The sequence below is a fragment of the Xenopus laevis genome, chromosome 1L, assembly GCF_017654675.1.
Source record: "Xenopus laevis strain J_2021 chromosome 1L, Xenopus_laevis_v10.1, whole genome shotgun sequence".
Classification (NCBI taxonomy): domain Eukaryota; kingdom Metazoa; phylum Chordata; class Amphibia; order Anura; family Pipidae; genus Xenopus; species Xenopus laevis.
The window spans coordinates 167,612,303-167,632,423 of NC_054371.1; the positions used below are offsets into that span (position 1 = coordinate 167,612,303).

General features: G+C 38.7%; 1 protein-coding gene across 1 annotated transcript in view; it reads left to right on the forward strand.

Annotated features, from left to right (window-relative positions):
* The window catches only part of LOC108695665 (septin-2A), a 65,727-nt gene that overhangs the window by 31,456 nt on the left and 14,150 nt on the right, over positions 1–20,121 (forward strand). The window contains 5 exon segments of the mRNA XM_041567052.1: positions 319–453; positions 3,221–3,338; positions 12,049–12,160; positions 16,097–16,293; positions 16,400–16,456. Of these exon segments, the coding sequence (XP_041422986.1) occupies positions 319–453; positions 3,221–3,338; positions 12,049–12,160; positions 16,097–16,293; positions 16,400–16,456 (619 nt within the window).

The window sequence follows — 20,121 nt, forward strand, 5'->3', positions numbered from 1 at the left end:
AACGTTTATTTTTTTTTAATGTGACTCGCATACAAGTTGCATTTTGGTGGTCATTTCTAGCAGAGTGATGCTTGTAATATTTGATGCTATTCATTTGTGTGTGGAGAATAAACCTCCATTGTTCCCTTGTGTGTGTGTAAATGTTGCACCTCATGAAATAATGTAGGCACTATGGGATATTGAATGTGGATATGACATTAGAATCAAATATATGCCTAAAGCTGCAGTAGATTTATGATTAAATTACATATGGGCTATAAGGGATATATTGTGTAAAATATGACTATAGTTCATGTTATTCTTGTCTGTGTTTTGCAGCTTCAAAACCATTATCCACTACATAAACAATCAATTTGAGCGATACCTTTACGACGAGAGCGGTCTTAACAGGCGGCACATCATTGATAACCGTGTTCATTGCTGCTTTTATTTCATCTCACCTTTTGGACATGGGTAACATTCATCATCACCTCTGCAAGCTTTGATTATATCTGATTCTGTCTGGAATAGGAGAAATCAGTTAAAACCACCATTCTGCTGCTTTTAATGCATTCTATAGCTAAAACACCCTTAAAGGCTATTATACTGTGAAACAAATTAATATAGTGCATGAGAGTGTCCTCTATGCTTTTTCACATCCATTACTCTTAGTATGCAATGTTCACCATAACAGCTATCATTTAAGCAGACTTAGATATTATTTCATAAGTTGGGTTTGTGTTTTTATAGATGGTGTAAGCTGACAACTCGATATTTTTATCTTAGGTATGTCTCATCTTTAAAGGGATACTGCTCCAGCATAATTCTGCAGGGAAATCTGTTTCTCAAAAGAGCAAGCAAATGTTTTAATATTTAACTTTGAAATCTGACATGGGGCTAGACATATTGTCAGTTTGCCAGGAGTCCCCAGTCATGTGACTTGTGCTCTGATAAACTTCAGTCACTTTTTACTGCTGTACTGCAAGTTGGAGTGATATCACCCCCTCCCTTCCCCGTCCACCCAGCAGCCTAACAACAGAACAATGGGAACAGCGCCGATCCGCGCCTTTATGCCGCCTGAGGCGGCCTTCCGTTGCCGCCCCGACCCCTCCTCACGGCGCTCACATTTTCTGCGCAGGAGGGGGTCGGGGCGCTGCACGACGCTAGTGCAGAGAGCGCAATTGCGCTCTCTGCACTAGAAGAGCCGAATTTCCGGGTTGAAAACCGGAAATTCGGCTCTTAGTTACCAGGAGCGGCATTTTTGCCGCCCCTGGTAACCAGGGGGGCGCTGCCGCCTGAGGCGAGTGTCTCAACTCGCCTCATTGGTGGAGCGCCCCTGAATGGGAAGGTAACCAGATAGCAGCTCCCTAACACAAGATAACAGCTGCCTGGTAGACCTAAGAACAGCACTCAATAGTAAAATCCAGGTCCCACTGTGACACATTCAGTTACATTGAGTAGAAGAAACAACAGCCTGCCAAATAGCAGTTCCATCCTAAAGTACTGGCTCTTCCCAAAAGCACATGACCAGGCAAAATTACCTAATTGAAAGACAAGATGCCCTTAATACTGATTTATCGCTTCGGTAGACAGAGAGGTCTGATTCAGTCAGTACAGCTTAGTAATAACAGAGAAGAAAAGAACCCCTCTTCTATCCGATAATCCTATGGTCCATTTCTAATAATCAAATTTATCAATCAACTTGCTTAATAAATATAAATGAACTTGAATACACCTTAACTATATGATTACGTGATCTTAGAAGTATAAATATAATTGTGGATATATCAATTCATTAAAATTTCATTATTTGGTTACAGAGTTTATGGCTTTTAAATTAAAGTGCTAATTCATTGAATTTTTTTTTTAAAAAGGCAGACTAAATCAATATAAATCTATTATAGACCTACCATTCATTAACAATTAATTCAATGCAATTGATCCACTACCTAAAGTGCATAAGTGTTAAGAAATTAAGAAGAATTAATACATGAACCAAATTAATTGAAGATAAATCAATTGCCCAGCAACTCAAACCTAATATAAAAGTAGGAAAATTGATATAAACTAAGCACTGCTTATCTTGACAGCGCTATATAAATAAATGATGATGATGATACAAGAAGGTGGCGTTTTCCCAAAACTTTCTACCTATTGCATTAACTATCCCTGGGACACCACAAAGCAAAGAAAACCAGGACTGTGGTCTCCATTTTTAAACTGGCCCTATCTGTTGAGAGAACTGTCTAGACCTCACAAAACCACAAATCCTGGCCCCCTTGAGAATCCCAGTACGTGATACAATAGGAAGAGAAGAGAAAAGAGTGAGATGTGAGTGCCGAATTCCACCAAACAACCTCCCCCCTTGACCAATTCTAATAGTTAAATAAAGAAAGCTTTAATTTAAGCTAATAGTAAAAAATTGTTTAAAAAGATTTTAAATAGCAGTTCGCCAACGCGCATTTCGCAAGTAAGGCTTTCTCAAGGCGAAAAATTACCTGAGATGGCTGCCTACACACCAATATTACAACTAAAAAATTTTTATATTGTAGATTGAATAATTTGCAGTGTAATTTAGAAATACAAACCACATCATAAAACTAATGACAGAATCCCTTTCAGATACCAGTGCCTTCCTACACTGAAAAAAGTAGCAGGTGCTCGCCCAGTAACATTCTTATCCACACTGTATTGTAAAATGGTACTGTTCAGTGATAGGAGACGATATTAATGCATTCTGGAATTAAATGGGTTACAATTTTTAAAGTCTAACTTAATTAAGTGGCTGGTGGTTTACTTCAACCCTACCCCTATCTGCAGCTGCATGAAAACCTAATACTATTAATACATTCTGCTTTGAAGGATTAGACCTCAGGAAGCCTGCTTGAATAGATGTGTTGTAACCAAGTGGTGGAACATATGTGGTACTCGGGATGTCATTGTTCTGCTTTGCCCTAATAGAGAGAGAGTTGTGCAACATATTTTGTATACTTTGTATCTTTAAACTTATCAAAGAATTCTATGTATGCAATGTTTCACGTAATATTGTCAAATGGTATTCATTCTTTTCTGAGATATTAAAAGATTCTCTTTAGATGTAGCTAATAGGCAGCCATAAAGGATGGCATTGAAGAAAGTGACGCATATGTAGCTCTGTACATCATGTTCAGCAGTGTTAGAGTTCTCCCCCGGGTACACACTGAACTGTCTCCACTCATCTGCAGTATGTCCTCTATTCTAGATTGAAACCGTTGGATGTGGCGTTCATGAAAGCCCTTCATGGAAAGGTGAACATCGTTCCTGTGATCGCAAAGGCAGACACTCTGACCTTAAAAGAGAGGGACAGGCTGAAAAGGGGGGTAAGTGTGAAGTGGGCTTTATGAACATAATGGTTTAAGAACATCATAAAACAGATCATTCCAAACAAAGTAATGAAATGCAACGCAGCAAATCTGACTGGCCACACATATTGCATGTTCTGGAGTTAAAATCTGATCACTTTCATACAGTGCAAGACCAAATTTTAGACTTTTCAAATAAAAAGCGATTGGATATGTTTAATTCATACTCTGTCAAGTGTAATTGTAGATCAGGTTGCTTCTTATAAATGGATTACAGGCATCCTTGCTAGTTAATTCGATGTTTGTTATTTATGACTCATCGATTCATTCTGCCTAGGACCAAGTTACTAGATTCACAGAGAAGTATAACCTTGTATTTATATAATGATGACCTCCCACAAGTGCTGATAGAGGCCCTAATGTTTCTACAGTATTTTCCCACCTGAGTTAAAGGGGACCCGTCACCCAAAGAAATTATTCAAAATCCTATTTTATCACATTAGTCAAGCAAAATGAACTTTAATTACACTATATAAATTATTTGAATCTTGTTTCCTTCAGTCTGGGATTTCAAAATAATAGCAAGCAGACAGCAGCCATTTTGTGCACACTGTTATTAAGGCAAGCCTTGTGTCATCTCAGAATCTTGTTTGTGCACCAGAATGGGGGACCCAATGTCCATTCCCATGCCCTGGTTACACAATTAAATGGTAAAGAGAACGGGGGAACGTGGGAAGAGCAGTGACATCTAGGAAGTGCTGAATAGAAAGTGAAAGCAATGTCTGCCCCGCCTCTATGCCATTGGCATAGAGGAGGGGCAGACAATATTTGATTGACAGCAGAGATTTTTAAATGAGCTTACAGCAGCTATGAATGCTTTAATAAAAAATAGAAATTGGATTTCATGTTTAATTTGAAAAGGACTTTTATTATGTAGATTTTTGTGTCTGGGTGACAGGTCCACTTTAATGTATAAAATAATCAATTCAGGGCCTCTTTTCTTAGTTTGTAGAGGTGTGCATACATGTTGCTATAAACTACCAACTGGGTTCCTCCAGACTGCGTCTCAGCCTATTGGCCCATGTATGGGGGCCTCAAGCATATACAATTTCTGTTGGGATAGCTGCTTAAAAGTAATGGCTGAGTGCAATAAATTTGCACCACTGTGGGCAATAAATCTGAAAATTGCTTCTGCCCCACAAAGAAATTTCAGGCGACTTTGCAACTCGTGGGTTCTACCACTGGCAATTTCAATTATTGTTGGCGGAGCAGCATTTTCAGGAGATATGTAACCCGCATTAGCGCCAATTTATTGCGGTAGACAAATCTCCCTGTCAGCCATGGCCTAATGTTTTATGTCCATATGAAATAACCCATATTGTCCTTTAAGCAATTAAGCAAGTGGTATAAAGTAAATTTCTCAACAAAGAGCAATGAGGTGCTGGACCACTGGGCATAATAGAGAATAAATATATACGTATTATAATTGTTGATGTGAAGGTAGGCAAGAAAATATCCAAGGACTATAAAAGGGTAACTGACTCCTGGGAGTTTGGGTTTTGAGAATTTTCCTTTCAGTAGCTCTCCCTTTACTTTCATTCCAAGCCTAAGAGGAAACCATAAAATCATTTTCGCAATATTGTACTGTGCCAGACACTGGGGCTGCATGTGATTTGTGCTTGGCAAACAGGTTCTGCGCACAAAACAAAGGCGATTCTTTTGAATGCCTCTTGGGAACCCCCGGGAACATAAGCGTGAGAGTTGATGGTGGATTACAAAGTATGTCGATTTTTTTTTATTAATTTATTATTTGTTTTGGGAGATGGTGGGTGTGCAACTGAGTTACGTAATTTAAAAAGACAGAAAACAGAGACAACCAACAAACGTATTGACTACAGTTCAAACGCGAGACTAATACATTAAGGAATAAATCTTACAGGACAACCCCATTATAGGAAGTATATGATTTAAGATGGCTATGTATGTATAAACTGTACAGCGAGAGCCTGCCCCCACCTCCTCCCTCTACCCCTATTTTTCTTGTTCCCTACTTCTCACTCCTTATTCTTCTAAGACCACCTCAGCAAAGTACATATTTACTGCCTAAGAGTCAAAAACTGTGACTCTGACCAAAGATATGTACTAAAACAAGCAAATGGAATTGTTGTGAAAATGTCAAAAAGATAACTAAAAGCTGAAAAAAAAACTGAAAAAAACCCATTATGCTGGATCAGCATTCACACAATTTCCCTAGATATGTCGGATTAATTCCTTTTTTAAGAAAATTAAATTTCAGAGCATATTTCTGTATTTTATGTACTTCTAATAATCTGGGAAATTGTATGTTACTAAATATCCTATATTTCTAAAATTATATTTTGGTGATGTTTCGTAAGCCCTGCTAAGCTTTCTTATCTCAGGCACTCTGCTAATTAATCTTGTTAAGGATTCAAAATCCTAGGAGTGACATAAACAGTGGGTTTCAGGTTTAAGGGCATTTACATTTAAATATGGCTTGAAATTGCCTCACGAGGAAACTTCGCACGACTTCGGAAAACGAAGCATCACGAGTGCCATCCCGCTAGTGATTTTTCATTAAAGCTGGCAGGAGGGATGGGGGAGGTAGTTCGGGGAGATTGTTGACCCGAAGAAGAGGCGATTTGTCGCCGGGGCGAATAATCTCCCCGAATCTGCCCGTGTGTCCTTACCCTAAATGTTTTGTTAAGATAATCAAAATCTCAGTTATATGGGCATGAAACTGAAACAAGTCATGGCAGAATCTGCAGCTAGTTATTCCTTTAGAGCAGGGGTCCCCAACATGTTTTAAATGTAAAAGAAGTTGGAGAGCCACATAATCATGCTCTGGGGGGGCAAAATATGGGATATGATTGGCAATTGGTACTGGCAGCCTACAGGAGGTTCTGTTTGGCAGTACAAATGCAACTGAAACCTGCTTCAAATCAGAAAAAATAACACCTGCTTTGAGGCCATTGGGAGAAAATTCAAGGGGTTGGAGAGCAACATGTCACTCACAAGCTTCTGGTTAGGGATCACTGCTTTAGTGTTAGGTACTTTCTTATACTACTTGTGCCTCATTATAGACTTCAGTGGCACCTGTCACCACTTCTTGATGTGGATTGCTGCTTGAAAATGCTAATTTTTAGACTAATTTGTATTTACAAAGACATGCATTTGGCAGTCAAGTCAACTGCAGGAACAGGGGCAGTATTCGGGCATTTCTTTGCCTGGCATGCCATTGGCCTTAGTGTGATGTCATATTTTGTATTTATAGGAATCTGGCATCTTATGTACGGATGCACCGAATCCACTATTTGGGATTTGGCCGAACCCCCAAATCCTTTGTGAAAGATTGGGCCAAATACCAAACTGAATCTGAATGCTGATTTGCATATGCAATTTAGAGGAGGTTAAGGAAAAAGTGGGGCAAAAGATTTTACCTCCTTGTTTTGTGACAAAAAGTCCCCTGATTTCCCTTCCGGCCCTAATTATATATGCAAATTAGGATTTGGATTTGGCCAGGCACAAGGATTTGGCGAATCCTGCTGAAAAAGGCTGAATTCCGAACCGAATCCTGGATTCACTGCATCCCTACTCTAATGACATTTGTATGCCATTTGTCAATATACTTGATTCTGTGTGCCATAAACCAGAAGTAAGTGATTTTTATAAAGTGCTATCATTAGTGGGATTCATTCTGATCACCTCATTTACCCCCAGACTAGTTTGTTGATCAAAATACCTGGTGCAATGGCTGTAACCCTTTCCTGGCCATGTATCTTTGATCGTGCTAGATGTGTTTGTCCAGTATACACGGCACACCTCAAAGGCAAACCTGGAGCCAAAGGCAAACCTGGAGCCAAAGTCAAACCTGGAGCCATAGAATCTTCAGCACATCGGTATAATGGCACATCACCTTATATTCTAGAGCGTGGTACAGGCCAGGGTCAGGCCACACAGGGTGTTTTGGGGAGATTTGGTCGCCTGTCGACTAATCGCCTCGTTTTTGCGGCGACCAATCTCCCCAAACGCCTTCCCTGACTCTGCGGCGGCTAAAATGAAAAAACGCCGTCGCAAATGCGGCGATTCATTTTCCGAATTCCTCGTGAGGCGACTTCGGAAAATGAACTGATTGGTCGCTAGGCGACCAAATCTCCCCAAAATGCCCTATGTGGATTCACCCTAAGGCTTAAAAAGGAAACGTTTCAATAGAAATATAAGCGTGTATAATTCCATTCACTAAAAAAAAAATGAATACAGGATTCAGCATTTTCACCATGTGATAAATATGCCTCTTAATGTCATTCAATTATAAAGTCAGCTGGAGTGTACATTTACATCTAGCATTGACCTCAGAGCAGCCAAGGAAAATAGACCTCTTGGGAAAACAGTGGTTACTCTTCTCCCTGTACTCATAATTCATTAGGAATGAGCGAATGAGACTGGGATTTTTTTTTTCATCCTCTGCCGGTATCCCTGGTTTGTTTTCCCTGGCAGTAGAGCTGAGGATTAAACCATGCACAATATTATTGCAGTGCTCCTGACACTACCTCTCTAACTGCCTGTTGTGATTTTTATTTTCCCCCCACCATTGTTTAACCACCAGGATGTTATCTAGAGAATCTTAGTTTGCTGACGTCTCTTGTTCTCTATTGTTTGGGCTATTGCGTTGACTTTTGAAAATCATCTTTGCAGGAGAGTTAAAAGCATCTAAAGACCATGCTCTCAGATCGACACTGGCCTAGGTTCTGGCAGGGACAGGGCTGAATAACACGGTGACCATAATCGGGAGCACTGCGTGGGTAGCTCAGCAGTTAACCATTTTTACAGAGCATTTTTAATCTTATTTAAACTCTTAAACCCTGATTTTAATCCAGGATTGCTGTGCTTAATTAACCCATCCCTCCCTACGTCCTGGGTAACAGACCATTATTGTTTATGAGAATGTTTGGTAAAATAGCAAAAGGGTTAATCCACCAAGCAGACATCATACTGAGCTTTTTATGATAATGGATAGTACTGAAGTTTGCATTGGGACACAGCAAGCCCTCGTCTATCACTAAATGTGCTTTATTTATTACAAAGGGAACACAGAAGTGCAGCACTGTTGCAAGATGAGTTGTACTGATCCAATCAAAATATAATGTGACTCCATACTGCATATCGTATATGGAGAATCAGCCTATGATCACTCAGGGGGTTATTTATCAAAGTCCGAATTCATCTCAATATTTTCTGAAAAAAACTCAGACCAAATCTGCATGAGTTTTTTCACCTCATTTATTAATACACTTTCCCAAAAAACTTTTTGCGCTAAATAAATTGTGAAAAATACGAATCGTACAAATTTTTTTTGATTTTCCACCCAAAAAACCATCGGATTATTGCGCAAAACCCAGTGCAGATCAAAAATCTTTGGGACTTCTCCGATTGACTTATATGGGATGCTGAATTTTCAGATTCAAACTTTTTAAATACTCTGGGTATTATAAATTCCGAAAAATTCATGGGTTTTTTTGGGGTTTTTTCACTAGAAATTTGGATTTTATACTAAAAAACCCCCACACATTTTTAGGATTTTTGGCATTCAGATTTTAGAAAATAATCCCCTCAATGTTTTTACAGGTTCAAACAACCCTTTAACCAATGTACAACTCTCTAAATGTTAAATCTACACCATCATCTTGTGTTTTGGGGAGGAGGGACCATGAAAGGCTTGGATACGGTAATTTAGTAATCCCATTTTCAGTTGCTTTGTTTAATAGATTCAAGTATTTCTGTGCAGCTATATAGCATACAGGAGGTATCTCTGTGGTCCCTAGTGGGAGATGTTTTACTTGTGCCCAGCTGCAGGCGGTAATGTACCTTGTTTCAATCAATAATAACCCTTTATCTAACATTAGGAGTATAGCAAAAACATTTTTAAAATCTTATAAGGAACTGTTTAATTATATACAGTATCATGTCTTTTATAATGGTTTCCTCGATTGGAGAGAGATTGTACTTTCTAATTTATATTCTACATATCCTAAGGCATTATTTTGGCAAATGAATTGCATTGTTTTGGGGTTACACTCCTCCTTGTGTATTTTTTCTAACCTGAAAAATTGATTTTTAACCAAAACAATAAACTTGATTTTTTTTTTTTTGTGGAAAACACAACTCAACCCTTATTACATCTGCAAGCTGTATAATAAAAGTCGTTTGCAAATTAAACCTGGAACACATTCTTTTTTCATTAAAATGTTCATACCTGTTATAAAAGTGTTTAATTATCTGAGCTGTCAATGCCTATGTCTCAGGCATAGAGGCTGGGCAGTCAATTACTTTCACTTTCCATTCAGCACTTCCTAGATGTCACAGCACTCCCCACATTCCCCCCTCCTTCCTAACACTCTATAATTGTGTAGGACACTGTGTATGGGCATTAGGGCCCCCATTCTGGCACACAAGTTTTTGGGGTGATGCACAACCTGTCTTAATAACAGTGTCTACAAAATGGCTCCTGCCTGCATACTGTGATTGTGTAATTCCAAGATCGAAGGAAACAAAATCTAAATAATAAATGTAGTAAGTAATTACATTTTATTTTGCTCAACTAACATGATAGAATTGGAATTAATTCTAAGGTTTGCAGGTCCCCTTTAAAGAGATACTGACATCAGAAAATAACTTTTTTAATTATCTATCATAACATTGTCTTTGAATGCTATTCATAATTTTGCCATACAAGTATTTGCCTGATGCTTTTACATTACCTTTCTTACTACCCTGTTCCTGTATGAGGGGGCTGCCATATTTGTGCAGCAGAAGCCTGTTAGCATTAGAAACTCTGACAGACTGAGATGGGACAGTCAGGTTGGCAAAACAGTCAGGTTTAGGAACTTCAAGTGACACATTACTTACAAAAGCAGAACTATCAGCGAAAAACGATCAGCATGACCTATAGGTAACTTTTAACGTAGATTAAAATTTTTATTGTCAGTATCACTTTAAGTGACACACTGCAGTACAGTTCCACCAATCACCCTGTGACACAATCAACTTGTGTGAACTGGTCACCCAGCCAGTTTAATGTCATTGATAAACTTTTGTCACTGACTATATAAAAATATTTTCGTGTTACATTCGGGACAAAAACTATAAAAATGTTGCTTTTATCAGACTATAACTTAAATCGAGGGATACATATATCATCTTACAGAGGGTAATTCAGTCAAAACGTGAAGTGAGCGGGAATTATCTTTCCCTATTACCATCTATTTCTACTCAGTCAAACGCCATTATGCCTTCAGTCTTAGGTTTTCTAATGGGCCCATTCTCTAAGGTTTTCTGGTGGGCCCCTGGCATCCCAGTCCGACACTGGTTAACAGTCCACCTGTACTTTATATAGGTCCTCTGATCTCTTGCAGAAGCACACACTTCTGTTAAGCTTCTGTTAAGATTATTCTATTACAGTGAATGAGCTCAGGGTGAGAGCAGTGACATGTGCCCTCAAAAACTTGCCAACCGATGCGCCTAGCAAAAAACTGGGAAGAACACTGCTTAGTAACAATAAATGGAGGGCACTCATTGCAGGACACTAGCTGCCAAATTTAAAGAGATTGGAAGATTCAGTTGCAAGGGATGGAATCATATAACATTGTAAATCATAAACTTTGCATCAAATAATACCAAATTGAGGCGGTCTATTGAAAAAAAACATTTTTACCCGCACCCCCAATAAATATAGATTACAATCGGTAAAAATGACATCACAGATTACAAAGTACAATACAATAATAAATACATACCACCTAGCTATAATGGATGCTTAGTACCCCCTCTCACCTGGGATCAGAGGAGTAAGTTTAATATAATATATAACAACCCTCTTCCTCCACTCTGTTGTGTTTGTCTTAGACATAGAGGAAAATATGAGTTCAGGGGGTTTATCAGTGCAATGATAATGTGATGATCATTGTGTAGCACAACACAGTTGCTTGTAAGAACCAGGAAGCTGGAAGCTGAGAGATGTTTTAGTTTCTCTGTTTGGCACAAGAAATAACAAAAAAATATAGATTTTTCCCGCTTAAAATTGGCCTTAAATAGTATGTTGAAAAGGGGGTTGTAGTTCCCTGTTCATGTAATCACATGTTGTCACTTTCACTACACTGTCTTTACATTACATTTGCATAGCTAACCCCATAATTCACAGAATAAAAGCTATGTTCTGAATTGGTTTGGAAACTTCCTTAACTGGAAGTAAGAGCAAAAAAGTCCTCTACATCCAAATATGGGTCACGCCAAAGAGTTTATTATTTTAGTCGGTTTCTTTCCTTTGAAATGTTTACTTCAAATGGGTTTTGACGTTTGTCCAAAGTGCTACTAGCCAAAAGTACATCTTGGTTTACATGCTACTTCTTTATCTTTCCTCATCACCTGTGGGCACATTGTGGTGAAACTTCCCTCCCATTCTGAGAGCTTGGTAGGGTAGCTGTTCCCAAACAAAGCAAAGAACACTCACTTTCAAGTTTTCCATTAGAGCATATTCAGGGGCCTCCTGCCAAGCAGCCATTTTATTGTAGGAAAAGGAAAGTGCCACTGAACATGTAATGGTTCTTACCCCTTGGGAGAAACACTGGGCTCATATGCTGAAACAGTATGCGCTCTATCCTCTGCTCTGCTGCTTTATCACATACAATATCTGCTGGTTTTCATTTCTCCCCAGGTCCTGGATGAAATTGCAGAGCATGGGATCCGCATTTATCAGCTCCCAGATGCAGACTCTGATGAAGATGAAGAATTCAAAGAGCAGACTCGGGTGTTAAAGGTGAGCAATCATTGGGCAGGCATAGAATAAATTATACGATTAAAGGAACAGTAACTCCAAAAAAGTAATTTAAAATAATGAAAATATTGTGTACTGTAGTGCTGCATTTGTAAAACTGGTGTGTTTGCTTCAGAAATTCTACAATAGTTTATATAAACAAGCTGCTGTTTAGCCATGGGGGCTGAAAATGAGAAAATGCACAGGATACACAGCAGATAACAGATAACCTCTGTAGTATACAATGGGATTCTTCAGAACATATCTGTTATCTACTGTGTGTCCTGTGCTTGAATGGCTGCCCCATGGCTACACAGCAGCTTGTTTATATAAACTATAGTAGTGTTTCCGAAGCAAACACACCAGTTTTAGCAGTGCACAGCAACAGTACATTATATTGTCATTCCTTTAAAATGTTTTAATTTTTTGGTGTTACTGTTCCTTTAAGGCCTGGCTATGTTCAGTGAGTTTTTGGGGGTGTTTATATTTAGTTAGCATTAACAGTTTTAAAGCAGAAAATGCAATTGCCTTATAACTGCCAAGCATTAGCACCTTCACATTTTTGCTTTTAACAGTTCATAAAACCTGGTGTATATTAAAGAAAAGAAAATCCCTACCATGTTTCCTGCTTGTGGGCTGAATCCCAGGCTGGAAGCTGTTTTTTTTTTTTTGCAAACAAAAGCGCTTTACTAAATTTAAAAGAAAAGAATTGGAAATATTAGAGTAGAGCAGGAGCCCCACCTATTGGGTAAAGAAGGGCATGCTGCTTGAAGAAACCAATGGGATACTCAAGCAGAATCAAATCACTTATGTTAGCACGCATATATATGTTTTCGTTTTTATTCTGTTAGACTCTAGATGCCTATTGCGGCAAAGTTTGCTATTCTTTTAAACAATAACATATAGAAGTAGATATCGATTAAAGGGGTGTTTCACCTTTAAGGTAACTTTTAGTATGTTATATAATGGCCAATTCTAAGCAACTTTTCAATTGGTTTTGATTATTTTTTATAGTTTTATAATTATTTGCCTTTTTCTTCTGATTCTTTGCAGCTTTCAAATGGGCGTCGCTGACCTCTTATAAAAAGCAAATGTTGTGTATTGTTATTGCTAATTTTTATTTCTCTTCTTTCTATTCAGGCCTCTCCTATTCATATTCCAGTCTCTTGTTCAATTCAGTTCATGGTTGCTAAGGTTATTTAGACCCTAGCAACCAGATGGCTGAAATTGCAAACTGGAAAGCTGCTGAAAAATCTAAATAACTCAAAAACCGCAAATAATAAAAAATTAAATCCAATTGCAAATTGTCCCAGAATATCACTCTCTACATCATACTAAAAGTTATTTCAAAGGTGAACCACCCCTTTAAGGTTTAGCACCCACCAGCATCCCAGAACATTAACGTCAAAAAATAAGTGTTTTAAAGTAATGAAAATATAATGCAGTGTTGCCCTGCACTGGTAAAACTGCTGTGTTTGCTTAAGAAACACTACTATTGTTTATATAAATAAGCTGCTGTGTAGCAATGGGGGCAGCCATTCAAAGGAGAAAAGGCTCAGGTTACACAGCAGATAGCAAATAAGCTCTGTCTGTCTAATGGTGTTATCTGTTATCCATTAGTTAACCTGTGCCATATAGCCGTTATTCAATTTCCGCCATTACTTCACAGCAGCTTGTTTATATGAACTATAGTAGTGTTTCTGAAGCAAATCCGAGATCCGCTCGCTATAAGTGTGGCATTCAGGGATGGTAAGACACAAAAACCTGTAGCGAAACATTTTTTAGAAATGGGCCACAGACTTCCAACATTTAGGGTAGGGACACACTGGGCGATTTGGGGAGATTTAGTCGCCTGGCGACTAATCGCCGCGACTTTCCACGACCAATCTTCCCCGAATGCCTCCCCTCACTCTGCGCCTGGATAAAATGAAAAATCGCCTGCGCTAATCACACGCGGCGATTTGTTTTCCGAAGTCGCCCGAAGTTTCCTCGTGAGGCAACTTCGGGCGATTTCGGAAAACGAATCGCCGTGTGTGATTAGCGCCGGCGACTTTTCATTTTATCCAGGCGCAGAGTGAGGGGAGGCATTCGGGGAGAAAAGTCGCTGCGATTAGTCTCCAGGCGACTAAATCTCCCCAAATCGCCCAGTGTGTCCCTACCCTAAAGTATATAGCGATTGACCACATACCCCCTCTTCGCAGAGGTGGTGATAGATCTAAGGCATTACTTCAATGAGAAGTTTTCTGGATAAGAAAACTAAATACCCTCTCACCAGGAGGATTAAATGAACACTGTTCCTTTTCTTGTTTTCTTAATCAGAGATAAGGATCTATATTGCAACAAATTGAAGCTTGTAACAGTTACAACATAATGTGTTGTAACTGTTTGTTATTTTGTTGCATACTCAGCTAGTCAAGCTATTCGATAAGTCATGTAAGAGTTAATTTTGATTTGATGTTATGCTCCAGAATGAGGCTGTATAGTGATTGGTTAATCAACATGTTTTTAACTATTTAAAGGGATTTTAAACTTGAATCTGGGTCTTGATAAAGGTCCAAGCAGGGGACCGAAACGTTGACCTGTTTTCTTTTAATATTATGATTTAATAAAAATTTAAGATTTTACTAAAATCCCAGTGTGCATTCCTACATATGAGGACTTACATACTAACGGCAAGGATTAGCACCTGGGTTGATACTACTGCGTGGGAGTGCTTAAATCGCTGGAGTTTGTGTGTATATATATATATATATATATATATATATATATATATATATATATATATATATATATATTTATATTTAGTTCGGTAGCTTTCTGGCTTTGCGTTTCAATTGCTGTTTGGTTGCTACAGTGTTCTGTAATATGCCCCAGGGTGCCTTGGACATAATGTTAATTTTTTCTAAAATTTGTACAAAATCACTTCATAATCTTACTGCAAGTAGTCAAGTTTTGGTTCACGCTCTCTTAGAGAAGATAGGAATGAAGTTTGAAGACATTCTGGAATTCACACAACTAAAAGTGTTTTTTGGAGGAACAGAAGGGACTTGATCAAATAAAGTACTGGTAAAAGAGATACAGACATAATCTTCCACAGGTTGAGGATGTAAATTGAAATTGAATTGCAACGATTCCGGGAAGGATATTTTTCTACTCAAGTAATTTGTTAAGCAGTTCTTTTTAGCTCTGACAGATCCCACTGGTGGCAGTTTGAAAGTGTATTTTAAGCAGGAATGTATTATCTGCAATTTTATCAATGGTTTAAGTTTTTGAAGACCAAAGTAGCCTTAGTAGTGTGCTTGAACATATCAAGCATAATTTCTGCAGTCTGACAGCTTAATGTGTTTGATCTGCTTAATGTCAACTTCCTTGCGTTTAAATGGTTTCCCTTCTGAAATATCTCCTTTTTCCTATCTGCTCCTGCTAAATGTACAGCATAAGCCTCCTGTCCTACAAGTTGACCCATCCTCTTGTTCTGCCATGCATCTCAGCTGTCATCCTTTAATAGCTTTTTTACTCTGTGCCTTGCATCATTTCCTATTCAGTATCCAAAGCTTTCCTAATGTTTCAGCCTGTGTGTGATGTGTGTGCATATATATATGTGTTTCATAAACACGCATTTGCACTTTCTACATGCCTGAAGATGTAACGAGTATCCTTCCTATGTATTACATAATGTAAAGAAAAAAATTTCTTTATTTGTGGAAAGACGTGTAATGCCTTAGACGTAAAGGCTTTAGGGGTAAGGAACTTTAGGAGGGATGGAAGGCTGAGCCTACTTCAAAAGAATTCATAAAGTTCCCATTTGTTATAACATTGTTTTTTATTTTGATTTAAACTCCTTATTACAGGACATGGTTAACATAATAAACCTAATGTTTCTTCTGGGACCAAGTACAAATGTAATATTGGGGGCCACTATGCAGATGCCCCCCTGAAGCTGTTCCACCTGTATCTGTATTTTTCTCAAATATGGGTATGCAGACCAGGTTGAGTTTGGTATTCAGCCAATGCTTAGCACCTTGGGATTAAGCGCAAGTTCCTTCTATTGTACACAGGACACACATGCAAGATCTCCAAGAAGTAACTCAGGATCTTCGCTATGAAAACTTCCGGTCAGAAAGACTGAAACGCACGGTCAAGTATGTATTTTACCAAATTTTCACCTGCCACAGCTCAGCATGCTTAAAATAGTATAATGTGTATGGGATGGGCAAGGCATCATGATGTGTTTCCCTCTGCTCTGTACAAGCCAGTGGAAGAAGAAGTCCTTGACAAAGACATGATCCTACAGCAGAAAGAAGCTGAAGTAAGTGTTATACTCCTAAGGCATAGTTTTTGGCCTGTTCCCTTAATGTGTTATTTGAAGAGCACGTAGTAGTGCACTATATGGAAAGCCATCTATTCTCATGTTATATGCCTTGCACTATGTTGTAGAGATGTTGTGACACCAAATAAATGAATTAATTGGCAACCCATATATTTTTATTGTTGGTGTATACTGTGCAAAATCACCAATAATCTGCTTCTTTAGTCTGGCTTCTGTGGGTCAGCCATGTAGAATGAAAAAACTTGAGGCAGTCACTGCAGTAGGAATTCAAAAGCTGGATGTTCATGTATTTATTTTTTAGGTAGCTAACATGTATAGTACTCTGGAAGTCTGATGCCCATTGTTTAGGACCTTTTATTGGTTTTAGATTCATTGCAAATTTACACAGCAACATATGGCAAAAAAGCAGAATATAGTAGTGAAGATAAAGCAACTGGTTGTTGTCATAGTTAGACGTGAAAAAAATGTAATTAATTTGGACAACAGCCATATATGCACAAGACAATCCAGTTTTGTAGGCAGGGTAGGCACCAATGGCACATTTCATCTTAGGTGCGACACTGCTCCCATATTAGTCTTCTTGATTGACTCACATTACTCCACCCTCCGGCTTTATAATCACCAAACCATCCCTCTATGGATATCGGCAGAGCCGATTGATATCCAAGTCTTCTGCTGATATCCGTCTGCTCATCTCCCACCATACACGCACCGAATATCGTTTGAAAAAATTGTTTCATATGATATTATTGGTGCTTCTATGGTCCATATACACCAAGATTTGGTTGGGCATCTGGACATGTGTTCCAGGTTGGAAGACATATTTCACAGGTCATGATATTGTCCTGTTGGAGTACAAAATGCTGGACGTAAAAATGTAATCTAATGATGCACAATATACTCGCCAAAATGGTGAACCAGTGTCAGGTCTTCATACATAGCCATATAAACTGTTATAACAGTGTTGTATTTAAAATAGCAACATCCATTAGGTCTGGTCAGCACTACTTACTGGTCAAGAACTTGAAATGTACTTGTCAATTATAATCTACTTTTTGGCTACCCATGGTATAAGGGCATGAAGCATTAGCACTGACTGCCGGTTGCCAAATAATCAAGTCTTTATGAATAGATTTGTTGTCAGTTTCTGCGTTCAATAACATGACCACCAGATGGCAGTGTGCTATTACACCTACTATCTTTATTCTCATACATAGGTATCTGTCTTTTTCTCTTTGCCCCCCTCCATAGCAACCAATGAAGCTGTTTCTTAATTGTTATGCCTCTGTCTGGGTGACATATTTAAAAATATTAAGAGAATCAAACGTTTGCACCCTGAGCCAGTCTTCTGTTAATGATTGTGCTGGGTCAAAGCATTATGTATGCATTATGTATAGTTCAAAAGGACCCGCACTTCAAGGTTAGTGAACCATCAGTGTTCATTTCTAAAACTTGTGTATCCAACGTTTCAGCCCACATTAGGGCCTTTATCAAGGATTTTTGCAGCCCACATTAGGGTCCTTGATAAATGGGAGACTGCTAGGGATGGGCGAATGTTTTCGCCTTGTTTCACCGTGACGCCCATAGACATGTATGCGGCGTTCGTCAAAAAAGAAAAAAAAAATTAAGCCGAGCCACAAAATGTTTTTGATGCCCATAGACTTTAATGGCCGTCGGCGACATTTTGCAGGCGGCGAATTTTTGGCAAAACGAAACGGGTCAAATTCACCTATCCCTAAAGACTGCCACTCCGTAATTCAGAACCTTCTGGATAATGGGTTTTCAGATAACAGATCCCATACCTGTATGTATGTATGTATGTATGTATATATACAGTTAGGTCCATAAATCTTTGGACAGAGACACTTATTTCTAATTTTGGTTCTGTACATTACCACAATGAATTTTAAATGAAACAACTCAGATGCAGATCACTTCATTTCAGGGGCTCAAAAGCAATTGGACAATTGTCTCAAAGGCTATTTCTTGGGCAGATGTGGGCAATTCCTTTGTTATTTCATTATCAATGAAGCATATAAAAGTCCTGGAGTTGATTTGAGGGGGGGGTGCTTGTATGTGGAAGATTTTGCTGTGTACAGACAACATGCGGGCAAAGGAGCTCTTCATGCAGGTAAAACAAGCCATCCTTAACCTGCAAAAAAAGAAAACCCATCCAAGAAATTGGTACAATATTAGGAGTGGCAAAATCTACAGTTTGGTACATCCGGAGAAAGAAAGAAAGCATAGGGGAACTCAGCAACGCAAAAATACTTGGAAGTCCACGGAAGACAACAGTGGTGGATGATCACAGAATCATTTCCATGGTGAAGAGAAACCCCTTCACAACAGCCAAACAAGTGAACAACACTCTCCAGGAGGTAGGCATATCAATATCCAAGTCATAAAGAGAAGACTGCATGAAAGTAAATACAGAGGGTGCACTGCAAGGTGCAAGCCACTCATAAGCATCAAGAATAGAAAGACTAGATTGGACTTTGCTAAAAAAACATCTAAAAAAGCCAGCACAGTTCTGGAAAAACATTCTTTGGACAGATGAAACCACGATCAACCTATACCAGAATGATGGCAAGAAAAAAGTATGGAGAAGGCGTGAAACAGCTCATGATCCAAAGCATACCACATCATCTATAAAACATGACGGAGACAGTGTGATGGCTTGGGCGTGCATGGCTGCCAGTGGCACTGGGACACTAGTGTTTATCCATGATGTGACACAGGACAGAAGCAGCCGAATGATCAGGTGTTCAGAGACACTGGGGGTTATTTATCAACACTGGGCAAATTTGCCCATGGGCAGTAACCCGTGGCAACCTATCAAATTGCTGCATTCATTGTTCTACTTGCAGTTGGCTTCAAAAAGCTAATCACTGATTGGTTTCTATACAGCTAAAGCAACCCAGAAGTTTATTAAAGCAAAGAAGTGGAATATTCTTGAATAGCCAAGTGAGTCACCTGATCTGAAACCAATTGAGCTGCATTTCACTTGTTGAAGACTAAAGTCCGGACAGAAAGGCCCACAAACAAACAAACAGCAACTGAAAGCCACTGCAGTAAAGGTCTGGTAGAGCATTAAAAAGGAGGAAACCCAGAATCTGGTGATGTCCATGAGTTCAAGACTTCAGGCTGTCATTGCCAGCAAAGGGGTTTCAGCCAAGTATTAGAAATGAACTTTTTGTTTTAATTTTTTTTAATTTGTCCAATTACTTTTGAGCTCCAGAAATAAAGTGATTGTGTTAAAAAAGGCTTAAGTTCCTCACATTTTTATGCAATCTTTTTGTTCAACCCACAGTATTAAACCTGAAAGACTGCAGTTCAACTGCATCTGAGTTATTTCATTTAAAATTCATTGTGGTAATGTACAGAACCAACATTAGAAAAACATTGTCTCTGTCCAAAGATTGATGGACCATATATATATATATATATATATATATATATATACTTTTTCTTATCATTGTCCTATGTAAAGGTATTTTTATACTAGCTCCGCAGCAGCCACCGTGGGAACATCCTGTCAGGCTTGGGCCCCTTCCCTCATACACAAAATATCTCTTCCGTTTCCTGTATCCCTATACAGGCTGTCAAAGCTGGGCAATAGTGGTCAGTTGGACTACTGTCGGCAT